Source organism: Nymphalis io, chromosome 19, assembly GCF_905147045.1.
Source record: "Nymphalis io chromosome 19, ilAglIoxx1.1, whole genome shotgun sequence".
NCBI classification, from domain to species: Eukaryota; Metazoa; Arthropoda; class Insecta; order Lepidoptera; family Nymphalidae; genus Nymphalis; species Nymphalis io.
The window spans coordinates 11279300-11300841 of NC_065906.1; the positions used below are offsets into that span (position 1 = coordinate 11279300).

The 21542-nt window shown below is 35.8% G+C and overlaps 1 protein-coding gene and 1 long non-coding RNA gene across 2 annotated transcripts; one reads left to right on the plus strand and one right to left on the minus strand.

Annotated features, from left to right (window-relative positions):
- The first annotated feature begins 4884 nt into the window (after positions 1–4884).
- LOC126776132 (uncharacterized) lies at positions 4885–10382 on the plus strand. Its single transcript, XR_007669934.1, has 3 exons — positions 4885–4963; positions 5075–5136; positions 9556–10382. It is a non-coding gene; the product is annotated as an uncharacterized LOC126776132 (long non-coding RNA).
- Positions 10383–14225: 3843 nt separating this feature from the next.
- LOC126776114 (phytanoyl-CoA dioxygenase, peroxisomal-like) lies at positions 14226–18127 on the minus strand. The gene is made up of 4 exons (XM_050498405.1): positions 17735–18127; positions 16780–16953; positions 15709–15879; positions 14226–14731 (listed from the first exon to the last, which is right to left on the minus strand). Exons 1-4 carry the CDS (start codon positions 17933–17935, stop codon positions 14480–14482), a joined length of 798 nt encoding a protein of 265 aa, XP_050354362.1. The 5' UTR covers positions 17936–18127; the 3' UTR covers positions 14226–14479.
- Between the last annotated feature and the right edge of the window lie 3415 nt (positions 18128–21542).

Sequence of the window (21542 nt, forward strand, 5' to 3'; positions counted from 1 at the left end):
GCGCACAAATGTCTGTCCTGGGTGGGAATCGAACCCACAACCTTCGGAAAGGCAAGTATCTACCAACCACGCCAACCGGCTCGTCATAAAGATAAAGGTAAGCTAACAGTATAGTGCGAATTAAGGCGGGGTCGTTAGTCTTTAGGCTTTCCAAACTAGATTTAACGTAATACAAAGTCGAAATGAACTAATTACGCAACATCACACAACGACGAATGCAGGCAGTCTCTCGACACAAGCCTTAGGGAGTACGAAGCCAATAATTGCAATAGACTCTGGACTAATTACTTTTTAAGTAATTAGAATAACACTCCTAAAGCCATTGAACTTACACTGACTATTAAAACTTACTGTTTGATTTGTCTTTTATTAATTCTTCTGTAGATAACTTCGGACTAAAAAGATAATTGAATGTTGAGGAGAAGGAGACATCGATGTCAGATTGGTTGATTTCATGCTTGCATAAGTCGTTATACATTTTCTCTATTTTTAGCCGACATAATAAAACTTTTTTTTATGTATGTAAAATATGTAATTTTATTTATTTACCTATTTATTAAGAACGTACAGCATAATAAAATACATAAACATTTAACAAAAAAAGTAAATTTCACACAAGCCGACAACGATTCCAGTTTTGTATAAAAACTTAGAATGATCTTGATAACAATAGCCATTTAAAGGAAAAAAAAAGAATAAGAAAATTAATTTGATAAGTTTTTCAAGATTCCTGAAAACTTAAAAAGATTTTCGTTAAAAATATATATGTTACTAAAGTTTATTATGATTATCACATGCTCTTATCAGAAAACTATTTTTAGCATTAGTTTATTATGAACTAACTAAAAAAAACTACATTTCATTTACAGAGACCCTAATAAACGAATTTTTTTTAGAGTTAGACTAATAAATGTACACACTACATATTTCTATGTCTACTGACTAATATAGTCGTTGTTTTTATATAGACTATTAATTTATTATTCTTAAAATTCAATATTCAAGATAAATAAAGTCCAAAATCCTCCCCACGCGGCTACGTCTAGACAGACTAAAATATAAAACTCTCACCAACCTCGCTAGAACGGCTTATATCGGATAAAATAATGCGACATTATTTTAAACAAACAAAGCGCTTCACATTTTTAAACGTTTTTGCACCAGCGGTGCTAATTTTTTAGAAATTACTTCATATTCTATTAGTATAATTATAGAAAAAAAGAATATTTCTTTTAATATTTACTCTTCAATAGAAAAGTTTTATGCAGTCCCTTATTTCATACGAAGCCAGGACGAGTGACTAGTATTGTATAAAAATATTTATCTTTTTGTTCTACAGCACATGAAAATAAGACAGAAAAATTCTTAGAACTATTTATTGTGGTACAAAATAAACAAAAGTGGATAATTTGTCAAGACTACCCGTCTTGACAAATTATCCATTACAGACAACCCAATTAATAGAGAGACCTAAAATAGAGTCTGAGTAGGCAATACAATAAAAGATTTACTTATACGAAATTCTTATATAAAATAAATAAACTCTATATTAATATTTATTTACTTTTAAGTCTTAGATATAAGCCAATTAAACTATCAAAATTAAAAATGATTATAATACGCGTCAAGTCCTCGAGTCGTCTATACCGCAATGTTTGAAGACGAAAGTCTTCAACCAATGCGTCTTACCTGCCATGACATGCCGAAACGTGGACACTAACTGCGGGACTAGTCCACAAATTCAAAGTCGCTCAGCGTGCTATGGAGCGAGCTATGCTCGGAGTATCTTTGAAGAATAAGATCAGAAATGAGATTATCCGGAAAAGAACCGGAGTCACCGACATAGCTTGCAAAATTAGCAGGCTGAAGTGGCAGTGGGCTGGTCACGTATGTCGTAGGTCCGATGGCCGTTGGAGCAGACGAGTCCTAGAGTGGAGACCGCGAATCGGCAAGCGCAGCGTAGGGCGCCCTCCAGCCAGGTGGACCGACGACCTTAAGAAGGTGGCGGGCACCAACTGGATGTGGAAGGCGGAGGACAGGGAACTTTGGCGCACCTTGGGAAAAGCCTATGTTCAGCAGTGGACAACGATTGGCTGTTGATTGATTGATTGATAATACGCGTCACGCCCATAAAGGTGAATGGTGGTGAAAACGCTGGCAACATTAATTTAAATCGTAATTTCGAATCTCAGCGCGTAAAACTTGAAACAATTTAATTTATTAGACAATTTTTTGCACTCCAATTACTTCAAGTTTCAAAGACAAAGATATCATTTGGATTAAGAGACAAATATTTGCGCCACTTGCTCGCTTTAGCATTTTCCACCGCGGCTTCCGCCTTAAGCGCCGTTTATTTAATTAATAATTAATTACGTTAAGAAAAATATGATTTAAATCACACCATTTAATAATAATAAATAGCTTTATTGCACACTTACAAGGAAAAAATTAAAAGTCTAACTGTATAATCATACTATAGACTATAAAATGATAGCAAGAAAATGGCGGTCTTATCACTGAAGCAATGATCTCTTCCAGACAGCAGAATGCAGGTTGCATATTGTTGTTATTGTTATATATACATATATATATACACACTAGTTACATAATACACATACAAGTTCAGACATATGTCTGTAAGTATTATATTATAACTTATAAACATCTATGCTTTGAAATAAAAGTGGAACTTTCCAGTATGGCGACAAATAATACAGATAAATAAAAATAAACAAATGAGCAAATTTACAAACAATACACAAACAAATATATTATATCAAAAGTGAACAAACATTTGTTATCAAAGAGAAAGAAAGCAAAACCTAATGGACTTAACTCATGAGGAAAGCTGAAAGGAATAAATAGTACACAAAGAGACTCTTGCGAAGGTTTTTGCGTGAAAAAAAGACTTTTTACGTTGTAATGAAATTAATTTATGATGATAACTTTTCTTGCGTTTAGTTCGAAGTTAGCATTAACTATTTTATATTCCTTTTGTATTTAATGTATGTGTTTAATCACACTCGATAAATATTATGAAATGATTACCAAATGAAGAATAAACTTTTTTTTCATTAGTATTTTCATGCTGAGTATTCATTCATATAATAAAAGGTTGTATTTATTGCCTCGTTGGTCTAGCGATCAAACCCCAGGTTAGGCCAATAAAAATTTATGGCGTTTTTGAGCCGAAGAATTTCAGTAGCAGCGTGTCTGAAATGTGAATCTTAACCGATGATCGTGGGTTCAAACCCGGGCAAGCACCACTGAATTTTCATTTGCTTAATTTGTGTTCATAATTCATCTCGTGCTTGACGGTGAAGGAAAACATCGTGAGGAAACCTGCATGTGTCTAATTTCATTGAAATTCTGCCACATGTGTATTCTACCAACCCGCATTGGAGCAGCGTGGTGGAATAAGCTCCAAATCTTTCCTCAAAAAGGGAGAGGAGACCTTAGCCCAGCAGTGGGACATTAACAGGCTGTTACTGTATATAGTAAATATAACTTTATATATATTTAAACAATACACTAATCAAAATAGTAAATCACTGTAACTTAATTACTAAATTGAATTAGAAAATGAGTTTTTCAAGGAACAGCTCTGCAGAAAGAGGAACTTCAGAATTATCAGTTTAATGTTGAAGAGCGATAATAAATAGAATGACTTAGCAAATGAATGTCTAACAGCTACGTTTTTACTATATATTGTCCTAACGAAAATTGAGTCTTATTATCAATGCCATATATCTTACATTCCTATGGAGCGTAGTCGGTGCCTAATTAATTTATTTCCTGCACATTATATTTGAGCAAAAACACTATTCTTACTAATTGCCTTTTAATGATAGAGTTTCGGATATATTATAATATGTTTTATTATTTATGATACTCATCATTCAAAATCTAACAATTGAAACGATCTGTCGACCATTACTGTAACTGAATCGCGGCCGATTTGTTACCTGAAAAAAACATTTATATTCCAACATCTATTTATATTTTATTATTCGTCAAAAATATGTCATATTTGTTTATCCATACAGCCTAAAATTGCCTAAAGCAAAATACGAAGGTGATTTTAGGATGGTAGTATATGATATTTATAGCGCTATATTTTAACATCATTGATATACTTAAATTAATTTATATATCTAACCTTTCATATAGATTTTCGTTGAGTACTTCAAGAAATCTGAATTATTTTTAATATTGTAGTTATTAAAAAATTAATTCTTGTTACTTGGTAAATTTGCATTTTAATATCGACAATTAGCACACGTTCGCGGGGGACATTGCAAGCAATAATGTCATATTTAGATGTTACACGATGTTACAATACTTTATTAATTTCCCTCGAAATTATTTCTTATCTGGTTGAGCATTGATAATAAGACTCAATTTTCGTTAGGACAATAAATAGCAGAAACGTAGCCGTTATACATTCATTTGCTAAGTCATTCTATTTTTTATCGCTCTTCAACATTAAAATGATAATTCAGAAGTTTCTCTTTCTGCAGAGCTGTTCTGTAAAAACTCATTTTTTAATTCAATTTTGTAATCGAGTTACAGTGATACACTATTTTGATTAGTTTATTTTTTAAATATTATTTTTATTTTATAATTATAGTTATTACATATAATATTCTGTTATTCCGCAGTTATACTACAGTGTTTTCATGACCCAGTGGTAAAAAAAATAAACATTAATGGCCACAAGATCGTATTAAACTTGCAGATTAATATTTGCGAAAGCATGCGATATAAAAAAATCACTTCATGCTCAATACTGAGCCAGACTTACAGTTGAAGAAACATTCCGATTTTGATTTATTGTCGATACAAACGGCGCAGAATTCGCTTATTGCGATGAAAATGTAAGATGAAGAATGTTGGGCCGCTTGCGAAATTTATGCTAACGCTCCTTGTTGATTGTTTCTGCGCTCTTTCGTTATGGTTTTATGTACGTTCGAGGCGCGGCTGTGAGAAAATACGATGATATTAGGATTTTATTATTTGGCTGCCTATTTATAGTTTGTGAGCAATTGAATTCATTGTTTTATTTTATTGGCAGGGGAAAGGCAGGCGAAAACGGAGCACCTGGTGATAACTCAACTCAGTGCAAATCATTTCAATGTGAGTAAAGTGACAAATAAACCAAAATATTATAATGATGTACTTACTTATGACTGTCTCGTTGATTTATTGCTAAATTGTAAGACTAGAGATTTAGAGGTCCTGGATTCAAGCCTCGGGTAGGTCATATTGGGTTGGTATTGTAGTTTTCAATTCGGTATTACCCAATACATAATAATATAGAGGGTAAGACAGCGTGATGTAACTATTTATTGCTTTTGATACAGGTCGGTATATAAATTTACGATATTTAATTTAATTAATAATATACAATATATTTAATTTGACTGGAGTAACTTCTGAGCTTCATACTTTCTTCTCGGTAGAATCACTATGCCCAACCATTTGTAGCCTTATATTAAAATATAAACATTTAATATAATGACTAAAAGCAAAAGTGCTTATGAGGGCTTGCTTGCATAGAGTATATTTTGGTTATGATTGATTAATAATAATTTAGACTCTGCTGTATCTACTCCTAAAACTCATTGCTAGACCAAACTAATATGCTTGACTGGTAATACTCAAACACAATTCAAATGTACTTTATTCCAGTAAGTTCCTACCCGCCATTTTAAATCTTGATTTTACTCAAATCGGTGCTTTCGATTTAATATATTAAATGTGACAAAAAACGTTTTGTAGTTCGCTACGTATTTGTATACGTTATTTACTTTGGCTTATAATTTGAATATTTAAAAGAATAGGCTTTTCTACTCATCTTTTTATGGTAAGCTTACAGTTGTTTGCTTTTGATATCTGTTATTTTTGCTTTTTTTTTAAATAGACAGGCGGGGAAATGGACCACCGGATAGTAAGTGGTCATAACCGCCCATATATGTACATTGGCGCTGTAAGAAATAAAAACCATTCCTTACCAATGTGCCACTAACTTTGGGAACCGAGATGTTACGTTTCTTGTGCCTGGCGAACTGGCTCAATGACCCTTCAAACCGGAACACAGCAATAGTAAGTATTGCCAGACGGACTTGCACAGAGGTCTACCACCAAGATAATACCTGCTTGGTAATCTCAGAATATCTCTATAAGCTAATAAATTGTTTGAATCGAACCCTCAACCCTTAGAAAGGAACCACATAATCCATTTTGTGGAACATTTCGTCTTAATGTAGTTGTAAACGAATTCCACGGCTCAGCTGCGCGATGAAATTTCATTTCAACAATTTCTTTGTTTAAACTCTTTTACAGCGTTCCTCGACTTGTTTGAAGTTGCATAACGAGTTTTTGTTCATTTCAAACTCTTTGACAATTACCCGTTTGTATTCCGATCTATACGAACAACAAAACTTTAAGCCAACACGTCTATTCATTACAGATGTTTATTTATTTCCTGTTTTGAAGTTATTGTTATAATTGAATATAAATATTTTCTTATGTTATTTATTTTGTATTTACGTAAATCACAATTACAATTATGTTTCATACATCAATTCTATGTGGTCTAAAACTCGCAGGAGTTGTATGAAAATGATGTGCAGTATGAAAATACTGCATACTTGGACATTTATCTAATATATTAAATACGAATTAAATACTAAAGCTAAATAACTTCAAGATTTCTTTTAAATTAGGATGTATTTTGGCAAATCGAATTCTTAAATGTTGACATAAATTTCTTTATTTCCAAATTTAGATCAACATTGTCTATGATAGGTTAAACGATGCTTTTATTGATTTAATATTTGAAGTCGTGTTGTCTCAGTGGATAATAATAGAACCACTTTGTGAATAAATGAATTATTCTTATGAAGCGCCTCAAAAGTTGGGAAACAGTAATATTATCCTTAGGTACGGCGGCAAAGTAAGTGTCCTTACTTACTATTAAAAAATAAAGCTCTGATTGACCTTGAAATCCGACGGCATATTGTAATGTAAGCGTACTGTATTGCGTACTGTATGTAGCTGATCTTTTATTAGTCCTTCCGAAAGACTTTAGTATTGTTTTTAATACAGTTTTTCACAATTATTTATCTCAAGCTGAACGAAGTCTCGGCTTCGCACGAGTTTTTTTTTTTTTTTATATTCGCCGGGAGGGCAAATGACTCTACTCCACCTGATGGTAAGTGGTAGTACAGTCCAAACGCGACGACGGCCAGTACAGACGGGAACAACGTTCTGCACTAGCCGCCTTCGCCTTGCCGGCCCGCAAGATGCCTCTTTACGCCTCGTTTGAAGGAACCCGGGTTGTAAGAGGAGGGGAATACGTGAGCTGGTAAGGAATTCCATTTTTTGGAAGTGCGACAAAGAAAGGAGTTGCCAAATTTCTTTGTTCGCGATGGAATTGATGTCACAGTTAGGCGGTGACATCGAGAACCAGCTCGCGTGGACTTAAGAAGGAAGGGGGAAGCAGGAATTAGACAGAATAATTCCTCAGAGCACTCGCCGTGATACAGTCGATAGAAAGCGCTCAGTGCTGCTATCTCACGACGCAATTGTAAAGGTTCAAGGGTGTTTGTGACCTTTACGTCGCCAATAATGCGTACGGCACGTCGCTGCAACCGGTCCAAGGCCTCAAGTAGGTACTTAGCGGAGCCATCCCAAAGGTGCGAGCAATATTCCACGCAAGACCGTACCTGTGTTTTGTACAGCAGGCACAGTTGTTGTGGCGTGAAAAAGCGCCGCACCTTGTTCAGAACTCCGAGTTTCCGTGAAGCTGTTTTTATAACAGCCTCGATGTAATCCCTTGGACTAAGGTCGCAGCGAACGTCAATCCCCAGCATGGCGATTTTGCTTTGCATCACCAGCGGAGTACCACAGAGGGAGGGAAGCAGGTACGAGGCGGGCGCTGTGAGCCCGTAAATAATTACGCAGGCTACGTATTAGCTCCTAGTGCCGTAAGGAAACAAGCCCAATAAGTAGCACCCCGAATATAATTACAGTAAAAAATAAATAACAAAATATAAGTATTATTATAGTACTAACTGTACTATAATAAACATAATAAAATGAGTGGTAAAACTTCTTTTAATTTGATAATAGTTTAGTATTTGCAAGAGATGATCATGAGTATAGAGATATAGCCACAAATGTTCGGTTTAAAGATATTTATTTACCATAAAGAACATAGTAACAGTTCACTTGTAATGAGAAAACAACATCCAGGCTTCGAAGGCTGGCAGGATCACTCCAACGATGCGTTTGCGTGCGTACCGTTCTTCATAGAGACGGTAGCGCCACATCGCAAGAGCCCTCCGTTGTTCCTGCCGCTTCAATGCCTCGAGCGCACTCGAAGAGGGCGCGCTTTCACTGTTCTGGCGAAGGATGTCTGTTAGTAGACCCTCGCGTCTATATCCGCCAGAATATCCAAGGGTGGAAAGCGCGCTAGGACGGTTGCCGCCTCGTAGGATATCGTGTGATATCCCCGCACTATGACGGATGGTCACTCTCCGCTGCGAACTTTGGATCTTAGTCCTGCAGCGGTGGACGCCCGATAGCCTGTGAGACCAAACAGATGCCCCGTAGAGGACCATCGATCGCACGACATCGGCAAAGAGACGGCGAACTACTTCCCTCGGTCCCCCGAGATTAGGCAGCAGTCTGTGCATGGCACCCGCTATCTTTTCGATCCGGGGGGCTATGCACTCGAAGTGCTCCTAGAAGCCCCCGCGACCATCCAGGGTGAGGCCCAAGTATTTCATGTACCTGGCCACCAACTGAGTCACCAACGCGGACGTGCGAGTCGGGCGGTTCCCTGTTCCTCGGCAGTTTATGGAACCATAGCGCCTCCGTCTTATGGAACGCGATCCCGAAGGCCCAACTCACAGATCTTTTCGACGACAATGTTCACCCCGAGCTTGGCGAGCTCTTTCTTTGGTTCTCTCAAAATTCTCCCCCGTTGCCAGCACCAACGTGTCGTCTGCATAGTAGACGATGCTGACACCTTCAGGGAGAGTAACGTACAGGACTGCGTCTTACGCGAGATTCCACAACAGAGGCCCCAAAACTGACTACTATGGGACACCACAACAAACCTTTCACCAGGTCTTCGTACCGTCTTGCTCCAAATATGAAACGTATCTGTCGCGCAAGTAGCCACCGATGATCACCTGCAGGTAAAGAGGCACACGATGGTGTAAGAGTGCCCCCCTAATAGCGTCCCAGGGCAACATGTTGAATGCGTTGACGATATCAAGACTTATCGCCAACGCCACGCCACCCCGGGCAATCGGCTGCTCCGACAGAGACCGGACGCGCAAGATTGCATCAATTGTCGAGCGGCCCTGTTAGAAGCCGAACTGACACTCAGTCAGGTCAGAGCCGACACGCGACAGATGCCCACACAGACGAGAAGCGACAATTTTGCTAGCCTCATCGAGCAGGCATGTGGGACGGTACGCAGAGAGAGATTCTGCAGCCCTGCCATCCTTCTTCAAGATAATCAAATTCGACTTCTTCCAGACCTTGGAGAACGTGGCAGTATGGGAGTAGCTATCAAACAGCCGCCTCAACCGACACCGCAATGAAGCCAGCGCCCGCCCGGGACCGGTTTCCGCGTCGGGGCCGGGTGAAACTGTCATCCACTGGTGCATCGTGACGTATATATGTAACATACTACATAGTTAGATGTCACTATAATATTGCTACATAGCCTTAACTATAAAATGCTTGACAATAATTGATTCGTCATAAAACACATTACAAAGCTATACATTCATATTTTCAAATAAATAGATTCGTAAATAAACCCAGACGGCTTGAATGATAAATAATCTACAAATGTACAGTGTGTATCGACGACTCCACATAAATTCACGTTATGGGGTCGCATTTGTCACCGGTAATGTGGTGCGCGCAATATTCATGGCCGTTTCCGTATAGCCAAGAATTGCTCCCACGGAATATTCCAGTTTGAACGCTTATTTTAAAAGGGATTTGTTTTTAAACTTCAATTGTTGTTTTTTTTTATTTATGCCACAACTCACACTGACTTCGAAAATAAGAGTTTATTCCAGGGATATTTTCAGAGATTTCAATGAATAAGTTATTTTAGTAAGTACGTGCCTTCAAGAGACTTCGAGAGTCCGACGAGTAAGTGTAAGATTTCAGGTGACGTCAGGGTAAGATTTGTTAATTACACATCAATTCTAGTGAGTACTTCTAGCTCCGAATGAAATCCATCCTGAGGTCTCCTATAAAGTCGATTAATTAAGTTATGTGCATACTTTAATCGATTTTAAAAATTGGAGGTTATGTGTTAAAAACCAAGCATTCATAAATAATATAAATAAAATATCGCCTTCAGGATGAAATACTGTTATCTCATCGGCATTGTACCTACCATCATTCCTCCACTTTCAAAAAGTTAAATAGATTTCTAGTAACAGTATCTAATTTCACTGAAACTATACCACATATGTATTCCACCAACCCGCATTGGAGGAGCGTGGTGGAATAAGTTCGTAATCATCTCCTCAAAAAGAGAGAAGGCTTTAGCCAAGCTGTGGGACATTCTCAGGGTGTTACTTATAAATAGATTTCGATATTTTGATTAATTATGATTGCGTACGATAGGAGAGACAGATAATCGTGTTGACTGTGGTAAGTGATCTTACATTTCATTGCCAATGCGATTTAAGCGACACATAACTTACTTGGCCAGTACGCCCCGTTGGCAGTGACCCTGCCTTCTGTTCTGGGGTTGCAGGTTCGCCTTGGTCTGTGTGTATTATGTATAAAAGTATTTATATATTTATACATTTATTTAAAATATAATTTTATATATTAATATGTATATTAATCGGCTATTACCTATATCACAGGCATAAAGTTACCTACCTTAAGAATAGGCTACTTGTGTAAAAAATAATTTATTATATTATTTTTTTATTTATTATTTAATTTTAATAAAAACTTAATTTGAAACAAATAAAATAATTTTTTAAAACCTTCAAAATGATTTTAACAACTTGTATGTTTAGTTTATGAATCAACCTTTATTTTACTAAAAACAAAAGAACTGACGATATTTTTCATGCAGCTTGGCAACAAATTGGCAACATCTGAAGCAAGAACAGTAGTTCTTCGCTGACGAATGTAAAAGAATGTTAAAGAACATTCACGTTTTCTTATTCTTAAATAGAACCTCTGTGGCTATAAATATTCTTTGTAAGGCTCATTACTTCCACTCAATCCGGAAGTCGTGTATAATCCGGGATTAGAGTCCTGCTGAAATGAAGCGCCATCTTTGCAATCATTTCCGTCCGTGAAAGCTTGTTAAGTCGTTTTTTTTCTATTATAAATATAAATTTTATGTTGTCTGTTTATTTGTTTTGGAGAAAATATGGTAAATTAATTATTTATAATTTTAAAATAATCTTTTTGGCATAAAGACAACAGCATTAAATGCAGCGTTTTTTATAAACTCGGTACCCAGTGGGGCAACACCCGACATATGCAGGTTTCCTACCGAAGTTTTCATTCACCACCGATAATGAGATGAAAACACAAACTTGAATATTCAGTGGTTCTATAAGATTCGCTGCCTCGTTAGTCTAGTGGCTTGATATAAGGCCGCAGACCCGGAGGTCCTGGATTAGATTCCCAGGTCGGGCCAATAAAAAGTTATTGGGTTTTTCTGTCAGAAAATTCTCAGTGGTAGCCCGGAGTCTGGAAGTTGGAAGTGTGTACATCCCTTACCTCAGAAAGCACGTAAATCTGTTGGTCCTGCGCCTGAACTCTTTCCGGTCGTGTCGGATTGCCGTCCCATCGGATTGTGAGAGTTAGGGAATAGAGAGTGCAACTGTGTTTGCACACACACTTGTGCACTATAATATTTTCTACGTAGTTGGCTAATCTCTCTTAAGATTGGCCGCCGTGGCCGAAATCGGTCTGGAGAACATTATTAAGATTCACGTGCTCTATTACATATAACTTTATATATTACGTATAACTTATTATTAACAGAACGAACTATTGTTAATAATTTTAACATTACTGTGTTAATTTATAGACAAATACGCGTCAATGGTCTAATAAAATGGTTAAAACGGTAAAGTGCATCTACTTGGATAATAATATTATATAATAAACTTTCTCGGAAACGCGCTGATCTCTGGTTTTCATTACAAAATAATCGTTTCCTCATTTATTAGTTTTTATAGATTTATCTGTAAATTCTATATTCAGTTTTAATTTTCAATTACAGTAACAGCCTATTAATGTCCCACTGCTGGGCTAAGGCCTCCTCTCCCTTTTTAGGATATGGTATGGAGCTTATTCCACCACGCTGCTCCAATGCGGGTTGGTATAATACACATGTGACAGAATTTCGACGAAATTAGACACGTGCAGGTTTCTTCACGATGTTTTCCTCGCCATCAAGCAAGAGATGAATTATAAACACAAATTAAGCATATGAAAATTCAGTGGTTCTTGCGAACCCACGATCATCGGTTAAGATTCACGTGTTCTAACCACTAGGCCATCTCGGCTTACAATTTTCAATTAATTAAAATAAATAACTTTACTGTGATGAAAATGATAATTCATTAAAACTTGCCCAGGTTTGAACCTGCAATGGAATCTTCGGTTAAGATGTGTTCTAACCACTTAGTGAACACGACCCTCCAATAAGTTTTTGTTTGTAATATTTGTTATTGATACTTGTAATTAACTTCGATACGTAATCGCATTAGTATAATTGTTTGATTCATGAAATCGGTTGCTGGCTCATGGTATTTATGATTTAATCTAAATATAATAATTGGTAATGAGTACTGTTGAGTATGACATTAATTGTGACGACAGGCAACGGTCACGAATCCTAACAATTACATTGTGTTACCGTCACGTGGGGCCACCTTATGGTAAATGATCACCACCGCTCATTGACGTTGACACTTTAAAAAGTATTAAAATAAAAATGTCAGTTTCTCTCTGGTGAGTCGTGTTTAGGTTTCTGGATATAAATAATAATAACAGTTGTTTCAGCTTTTATAGAAAATTCATCCGCTAAATGGGGTCACCAGAGGGGAACTTTATATGAAAAATCATTTATTTCAAGCCCGAAATGTGAAATTTAATGTTTAAGCTTCTGTTTTATAAATTATATGTGAAGGAAATTAACCTTGTTATTAGGGAAGAAAATACGATAAGCGTCCTTGGTATTAGACGTCAAGGAGATACGGAAGCAATCCCGTTTCCATAGTTCCCTTAATTGTATCTATTTTGTGATAATATAAAACATTTTTGTGCTTCATATGCGAAAATAGAAACTTTTGTAAGGGATCCGACAAGTCTGGTTTGCAAACCTAGCTGATAAGTATGCCAAAAAACACCTCGTTACCAAATCCTTACGTATGCAGTTTCATTGCAGGGTGATGTGATTGTTTGTGCCAATCTCACATCGAAGTGCTTTCACTAAAAGATTCACTAAGATGTAAATTTAAATAAATTAAAATAATAAATGACGCTTCTTAATATATATTTGATAATGTTATGTATGTACGCAAAAACATAACAGGTTTTCCCAGAAATTGTGACGTACATACTGATAACACCAGGTACTAGTATAAATTTACAACCACTATTACCAGATGACATAGGGTTAGTAAGTCTTTTATGGGACAATGTATACGCTTTTTCAACGGGATCCCAGAAAACGTTCAAAAATATTCAATTGTGAAATTTAAAGGAATCGTTAAGGAACGCTTGTGTGCTAAAGGATATTACACAACCAATGACTTAAATGATTGCACACCTTGGGAATGAAACGATCGCCTCCAGGTTATTTCAAATTAAATATATTGTATATTACTTATAATTGTAAAGGATGAGATATAAAAAAAATCCCGCTGAGTTTCTTTTGCCGGTTCTTCTCAGATCTGAGGTGTTTATTTCCGAACCGGTAGTAGATTTATGACAATCAATAAGCAAGTGTAACGCTTCTATATTGAATAAAGATTTTTGACTTTCACTTTACAGTCACATGTTTTACAGTTTATAAATGAAAAAAACAGACATGAAAAGATTTTCACTCCTACTTAAGACCCTGTTTTAATCAACTATACACGGTCCAAACAATGTGTGCTGAGTATTGCCAGTCTCATCATAATAAAAACAGCAAATAAGCAAGAATAAAATATTCTTAATGTCTGATTTAAATTGTTATATATTTTCACATCAATTTAACATCAGGGAATTGGATATTAAAAAAAAGGTAAGCAGTTTAAATCGTCAAAGCTTACGTAATTATGTGTTTTTTTAATTGCTTACGTAATTGTCGTGGGACGTTACTCTGTCTAAAAAAAACTGCTTGTGGAAATCACGGCAGTGTTTATTTGAGTAAAAATTTTAAGTAATTTGCAATATTATATAAAATCGATTAGTCCTGAGCTCGTTTAGCAACTGTAGCGTCTCTATCTAGATTAACTCCACGCAGCAGCCAACCCCTGCCTGGCTGGCCGCGTTCCCCGCCAATGGGCTTGTCGTGGGCATCTGCCAGTTGTGCAAGGAACATGCGTCTTGGCCGTGTAGAGTTATTTGGCGTACTTCCGTGGATCAGGAAATAGGAGAAGATGATAACATCTCCGGCTTCCGCGATGACGGGAGTCGCACGTTCTATTGGAAACTTTTTCTGAAATTATGAACGAAGTTTAATAGGTGCTACGTAGTATGTAATAAAGTGACGCCAAGTAACCGCCACTTAATGCATAAGTAAATGAGCAATGAGCTTCTATCGCTCATCTTATGGAGAAGGGTTTCTCCGATGTGGATTTCTAAAGGTTTCCGAGCGATGGTTTACGTCACTGCCGTATACCAGATCAACACAAATCAAACATACCAGAAATGAATCATGAAAAATAAATTCACGTCTTCTATCCCCTGAGCCATTTCAGATCTACATATGTACTATTATATCTTTATCTCTGATATAGTTTTAGTTATTTCTTTGCGAATATATACATAACAATATCATTGCTTTGTCACGGCCCGTCACATGTACAGGGTACCATAAAATCATTGTTAGATTTTCAAACATAACAGGTTGAACGATGCACATAATGGAACTTAGCACATTTACATAAGTACAAGTATTCGTATATATATATTTACTGATGGTATTGTATGGTATTCTTTACTGGTAGTAAGGCTTTGTGTCAGATATTCTACCGCAAAACAGCATTACTTGATATTGTTGTGTTCTAGTTTGAAGGGTGAGTGAGCCAGTGTAATTACAGTCACAAGGGTCATAACATCTTAGTTCCCAAGGTTGATGGTGCATTGGCTATGTAAGCGATGGTTAACATTTCTTACAATGCCTATGGGCGTTGGTGACCACTTACCATCACGTGGCCCATAAGGTCGTCCGCCTACCTATACTATAAAAAAATAAATTAAAATAATATAAATATTTGTCTGTATTATGTATTTTTTGTACATTTATTGTTATGATGTTTTTGTATCTGTAAGAATACAAAAAAGGAGAACGTAGGTATATTATTTCGTCCTAAATAAACTTGATATTATCCTTATATGCGTCCATGAAAGTGAATTACGAGTATATAACGGGTATTGTAAAAAACGTTAACACAACAATTTTAAAACACAAACCTGATCAACATAATGGAAGCTACTCCCTTCCTTAGGTCCAAAGTCTTCCAAAGGACCGAACTTGTGTGAGCCGGGGTAAACAAACAGCCCTCCATTTTCCGGATTGGAATCGTCCAAACTTATAAATGCCGCCACCATTGAATTTTTTTCATATGGAAAATAGGGATAGTCCTAAAAATATATAAAAGTAACAGCCTGTAAATGTCCCACTGCTGGGCTAAGGCCTCCTCTCCCTATTTGAGGAAAAGGTTTGGAGCTTATTCCACCACGCTGCTCCAATGCGGTTTGGTGGAATACACATGTGGCAGAATTTCGATGAAATTAGACACATGCAGGTTTCCTCACGATGTTTTCCTTTACTGAAAAGCACGAGATGAATTATAAACAGAAATTAAGCACATGAAAATTCAGAGGTGCTGGCCCGGGTTTGAACCCACGTTCATCGGTTAAGATTCACGCGTTCTTACCACTGGGCCATCTCGATTTCGATTCCTAAAAATATATATATACAAAACATAAGATTATTGTGTCATTCGTTATATGGAATCAACAATACTTCGTGACCATTACGTTTGCCACAAATCTAACTTAAGAAGTATTCATAAATGAGATAAACGGTCTGTGCAAAAGTTGACGTTCCACGAGAGACAATTTTAGCGCAGAAAACCATTATGTGTTGTTTTTTCGTTATTAAATTTGAAAGAAAATATCAATAAAACTTTAATTTACTGTTATACAAGAGTTCTTTGTGTAACTGATATTAGAGTTTTTAAGGAATTACTATAGATTCGAAGCTGACGTTGGAATTCCATTTGTCTTCTGTTAAATGTAGCTACGCAGAATACGAAGCTAGGAAAGTTAGACAGATTTCTGATATTGATACGGCTCGGAAGCATTTATATACTTAACTATATATATTAAGCGATTCGAAATTTCTGGCTTTCAATTAAATTGAAGCACCTATTCAGTAAAAGAACAAAATATTTTTAATTTGTTTTCAAATTATTTTACTCAAACTTCAATCAATCAATGTTGGTTACCTAAAATCGAACCATATAAATTTCTCTTTACCTGGTGCATTGGATAAGAAGCTCCCTTCTCTGGGGGCTTGTAGTGCGCCTTGGTGTGATGCAGCACGATATTCTTGGTACCCATTACATCTTCCAACGCATCTAAAAGGTCATCGTTGTATAACAACTTGCCGAAGACAGCATGATGCATTTGCAAGTTGTGAATGCCTTTCACCTGGAAAATAAAGGTTAATTTAAAATAAAATATTCTAAGAATCACACCACCAGCCCGCACTGGAGCAGCGTGGGGGAATAAGCTCCAAACCAAAAGGGAGAGGAGGCCTTAGCCCAGCAGTGGGACATTTACAGGCTGTTACTGTATTCTAAGAATAATATTGTAAGACCACCTGGTTATTATATTCATGAAATGTTTTAGTAGTTTAGTTTCTCTCATGAATGGACAGAATATCTGTATAATCATACGTACTAGGGTTGGCTAAACCATCAGTCTCAGGAACACCCAGTGCAGCAATTGTTTCAAACAGAGAAATAAAAGATCAATTAAGTATTAAATACCTCTTACATCACACTAAATATATGCACACAAACATAATGAGTTTTATTTTCGGGTTTTTATTTAAATTGCGCTCTGACTGTTATTTATATATTACAATACATGACTTACTGATTTACTGACTAACTTACTTACTGACTTACGAAAACGTCGTAATCGACGTAAGACGTGAAAAAATTATTATTATTTATTCTTTATTTCATATATTAATTATATTTCTTGTTGCAAAATTACATATCGATAGCAATACTGTTAGAATTCGGATTTTACAGAAATACGTCCTCGTTGAGAATTTCTTGATAGAAAAAAACCAATCACTTTTTACAAACCCGTAATGGGTTTGAACAGAGGACCTCGGGAGCTGTGGTCTTATGAGTTAACTAAAACACCATGATCTGCAACTACGTCACCATTACTACAATGTCACACAACATACGCTTACCGTGTAAGGGCTGTCACTTTCCCTGAAGGTGTCATCGCTGCCGACCCACGCGCTCTCCGTTTTCGACTGATTTTTCCTCCTGAACAAGTCATCGTACTCCTTCGACACCCTCTCGAGCTCCTCCCCATTGATTAACTTCTTCAAATGTATGTACCCATTGTCTTTGTAGAATTGTATCTGTTTTTCCGTTAACCGAACCATTGTAGAGGGAGTTTGAATGAGAAATAAGCATATTTGCAATGTCACGGTGTTTATATTTTACTGTAAAATCGTACCGGGCAAAGTTCCTGACCCCGTTTGACGTTAATTGTGCGAAATATAATTTTTTTATCAATACTATTTATGGTGTTGGAATAATTCGTGTTTTATTTATGGCAATCTCAAGAAATGTGAAGGAGCACACAATGAAATAATAATAAGCTTAACATTATGGCATTAATAGACTATTATCTATAGTAATAATATAATTAGACAATGATTAGTTTGTATGATTACTTGTATGATTATTTATGTCAACTTAATAAACATCAAAAATAACACTAATAGTATAAAGAAGTTCGTTTTGTTTGTTTATGTATATATAATTTTAATTATTCATAAGCTACAGATCCGATTGATGATGGTTTGATTTTTCATATATTTTTTGTTTATAGTTTTATATTAGTAATATGTTGTAATTTTATAAGGTATCGTTAAATATGACGAAGTAGACGGAGATAAATTTGCCTGTCTGGGCACTTTTGAAGCGAACGCTGTTAAAACTATACAGAAAAACTTTTTTGAGGTTATGTAGGTCTCCAAAATTTGTATATAAATGTCAGTAACATTTACCTTCTATAGAAAACTCACAGTATTATTTTTATATCTGAAAACATGGGAAAACACATAACAAATTTAGTTTTATCTCATCGTCACAGATGAGATAAAACTAAATTTGTTATGTGTTTTCCCATGTTTTAATCCTTAACTAAATAAATTTTATATTCACTATGTAATATGTAAATAAATATTACTTTAGATGGGTAGCAATAAAATATATTCTCGTTTCTAATTATGTGATTGTAGTGTGTGTTTGTGTGTGTGAATGTAGTCGGAACCCATAGTAGCATCAACGTATTATAATAACTGTAAATATTTGACACACGAATGGTATTGGATTATAAAAAATATTAGAAGTCATTGCAAAACAAACCGGGCACTAGCTAGATGTTTATGTTATAAAACTATCAATAGGTTATCTATATTTGTGGTAAGCGAACAAAATAAGATAAGTATTGCGATATAAACAAAATGACATGTCGAAATTGTTGTCCGCGATAGCGTTCCCACGCAGCCGATGCAATTTGAGTATCTGGGGAATATAGGGGGAAACGCATTTACTGTAACTGAAAAATGCAACTACTATTCGCCTGGAAGGCGAAAAGTGTTTAAAGTTGCGCTATAAGAGATTATGACTTAAAACTTGCCTGAAAAACTCCAGAGCAACAATGTGTTCGTACTTCATCTTCCATAACGCTGCCACAGTTAGCAATGTTTAATTTTGCATCACAAAGACTATTATTATGATAATCATATACTCAAATAATTACAATCTACCTGAGCCATACAAAACGTATCTTATTACAGCTTAACTTATTATTATTATTATTTCATTTATTTATTTTTAGTATAGGTAAGCCGGTAGCGGCTTGCTTGGTGTTAGGGACACCAGTAAAAAAAAACACCAGTTGTAGATACCGATCTCTTAACATTTAAACTCCAGGTCGGACAAATAAAACTTGTAACTTCTCTGTTAAAAAGTAACAACCCAATACAATAGAGAAGTAAGTTCCTTGGAAACTACGTAAATCTGTTTATGTCTCTCCGAACTTATCAGTTTTTTCGTTCACACAAATGTACATCTTTCTATGAGATTGAAGGTATAGTTAGTGCACCTTTGTTTGTTCTTACACTTGAGCACTAGGATATATCTGGAATAGTTGACTATATCCGTTAAGAATGGCCGCCGTGGCTAAAATCTGGTGGTAGGGCTTTGTGCAAGCTCGTCTGGGTAGGTATCACCCACTCATCAGATATTCTACCGCAAAACAAAACAAAAACAGCATTACTTGGTATTGTTGTATTCCGGTTTGAAGGGTGAGTGAGCCAGTGTAATTAAAGGCACAAGGGACATAACATCTTAGTTCCCAAAGTTGGTGACGCATTGGTGATGTAAGCGATGGTTAACATTTCTTACAATGCCAATGTCTATGGGCGTTGGTGACCACTTACCATCAGGTGGTCTATATGCTCGTCCGCCTTCCTGTCATATAGTTGTATACGTATAGTAGTAAAAAATGATTTTAGGGACACAGATATATATATATATATATATATATAGGCACACAGATATATATATATATATCTGTGTGCCTTTTGTACGTGAAGTACAAATTAAAAACTATCCCTAAAATCATTTTTTACTATACGTATACAACTATATGACTTATTTATCGTTTTTATTTAACAAATCAGTTTCAGATGTAATAAAACATTAATACATTGATAATATATAAACGTGTATTTATATAATAATTATTTACTTGGATTAAGCATATATATTATACAAACCGAACATAGATACTGTTTCATACATTATCGTGTGGAACGGTGATAATTATACGTCAATTTTTCAGAATTATTTTATAATTACTAATCTTTATAAAATAAAACAGTAGCAGCCTGTGATTATTTTTGAAAAGGTTTAAAGCTTATTCCGCCGAACACAAATTAATTTTCCCGGGTTCGAACCCGCAATCTTCGTTTAAGATGATTTTTTATGGTATATGTAGGTTGAAGAGCATATATGCTACCTGATGGTAAGTGGTCACCAACGCCTATAGACATTGATTGACATGGGTGGGTGGTATTTACCCAGGCGAACTTGCACAAAGCCCTACCAATAAGATTCAAGTGCTCTAGCTACTGGGTCATCTCGGCTCTGTGATGTAATCTTCATGTGGTCCGTAAATTATTAACAATTATTATACTAATATTTATACTAAAAAATACTTTGACGAAGCGTGTTAATAATGCCGAAATATGAAAGTTATTTTAAATAAACAAATGTATAAAATCATCCTTTTAGATGTGAACAAACACACGAGTGTATAGAAATTCTCTGATGTCTAAACATGCACGATTAAGCAGGCGAAACTTCGTGTAACAAACTAACTCCAAACAATTTCTTATCAACATGCGAAGTGAATTTTAAACGTAAAATATCTGTATATATTTATGTATTATTATTATACAATTTCCTTAATATAATTTATTAACACACTTTTAATTCATTTGGCATTCTGTCTGCTTGCTACCGCTGACCTGACGCTGACCGCTGTGGTTGACATACTTACGTACTCCATTTAACTTTAAATGAGTCGATGTGAACCACAGGATAGAACACGTGGATACAGGCGTGGACTCAAATCGGCGCAAGCATCACTCATACGTGACAGAATTATTTTCGACATCAGCAGGCTGCCTCACGATATTTTTCATTATAAAGCACTGCACGAGATGAAATTTAAACATAAATTAAGCACTGATTTGAACCTGTTATCTTTGATTATGTAAATCAATATTGACATATTATCGAATCGCTACGTCATAAATGTGTTTACATCATTTTTTTGAGTCCTTTGTTGTTCTTGTGGTTTGATGTAAGGCCGCATGAGGTCTTGGGTTCGATTCCCAGGCCGAGCCAATAAAAAGTTAATCAGTTTTTCTGTCAGAAAATTCTCAGTAGCAGCCCGGAGGCTGGAAGTTG

Bases quoted from the DNA above. Each gene is read 5' to 3' on its own strand.
- LOC126776114 (XM_050498405.1), bottom strand. From the start codon at position 17,935: ATGGTTCGGTTAACGGAAAAACAGATACAATTCTACAAAGACAATGGG. The intron at 16,954-17,734 runs GTAAGCGTATGT...TTTATTTTCCAG, and splicing joins AAAGTGACAGCCCTTACACG to GTGAAAGGCATTCACAACTT. The intron at 14,732-15,708 runs GTTTGTGTTTTA...TCATAATTTCAG, and splicing joins GCTTCCATTATGTTGATCAG to AAAAAGTTTCCAATAGAACG.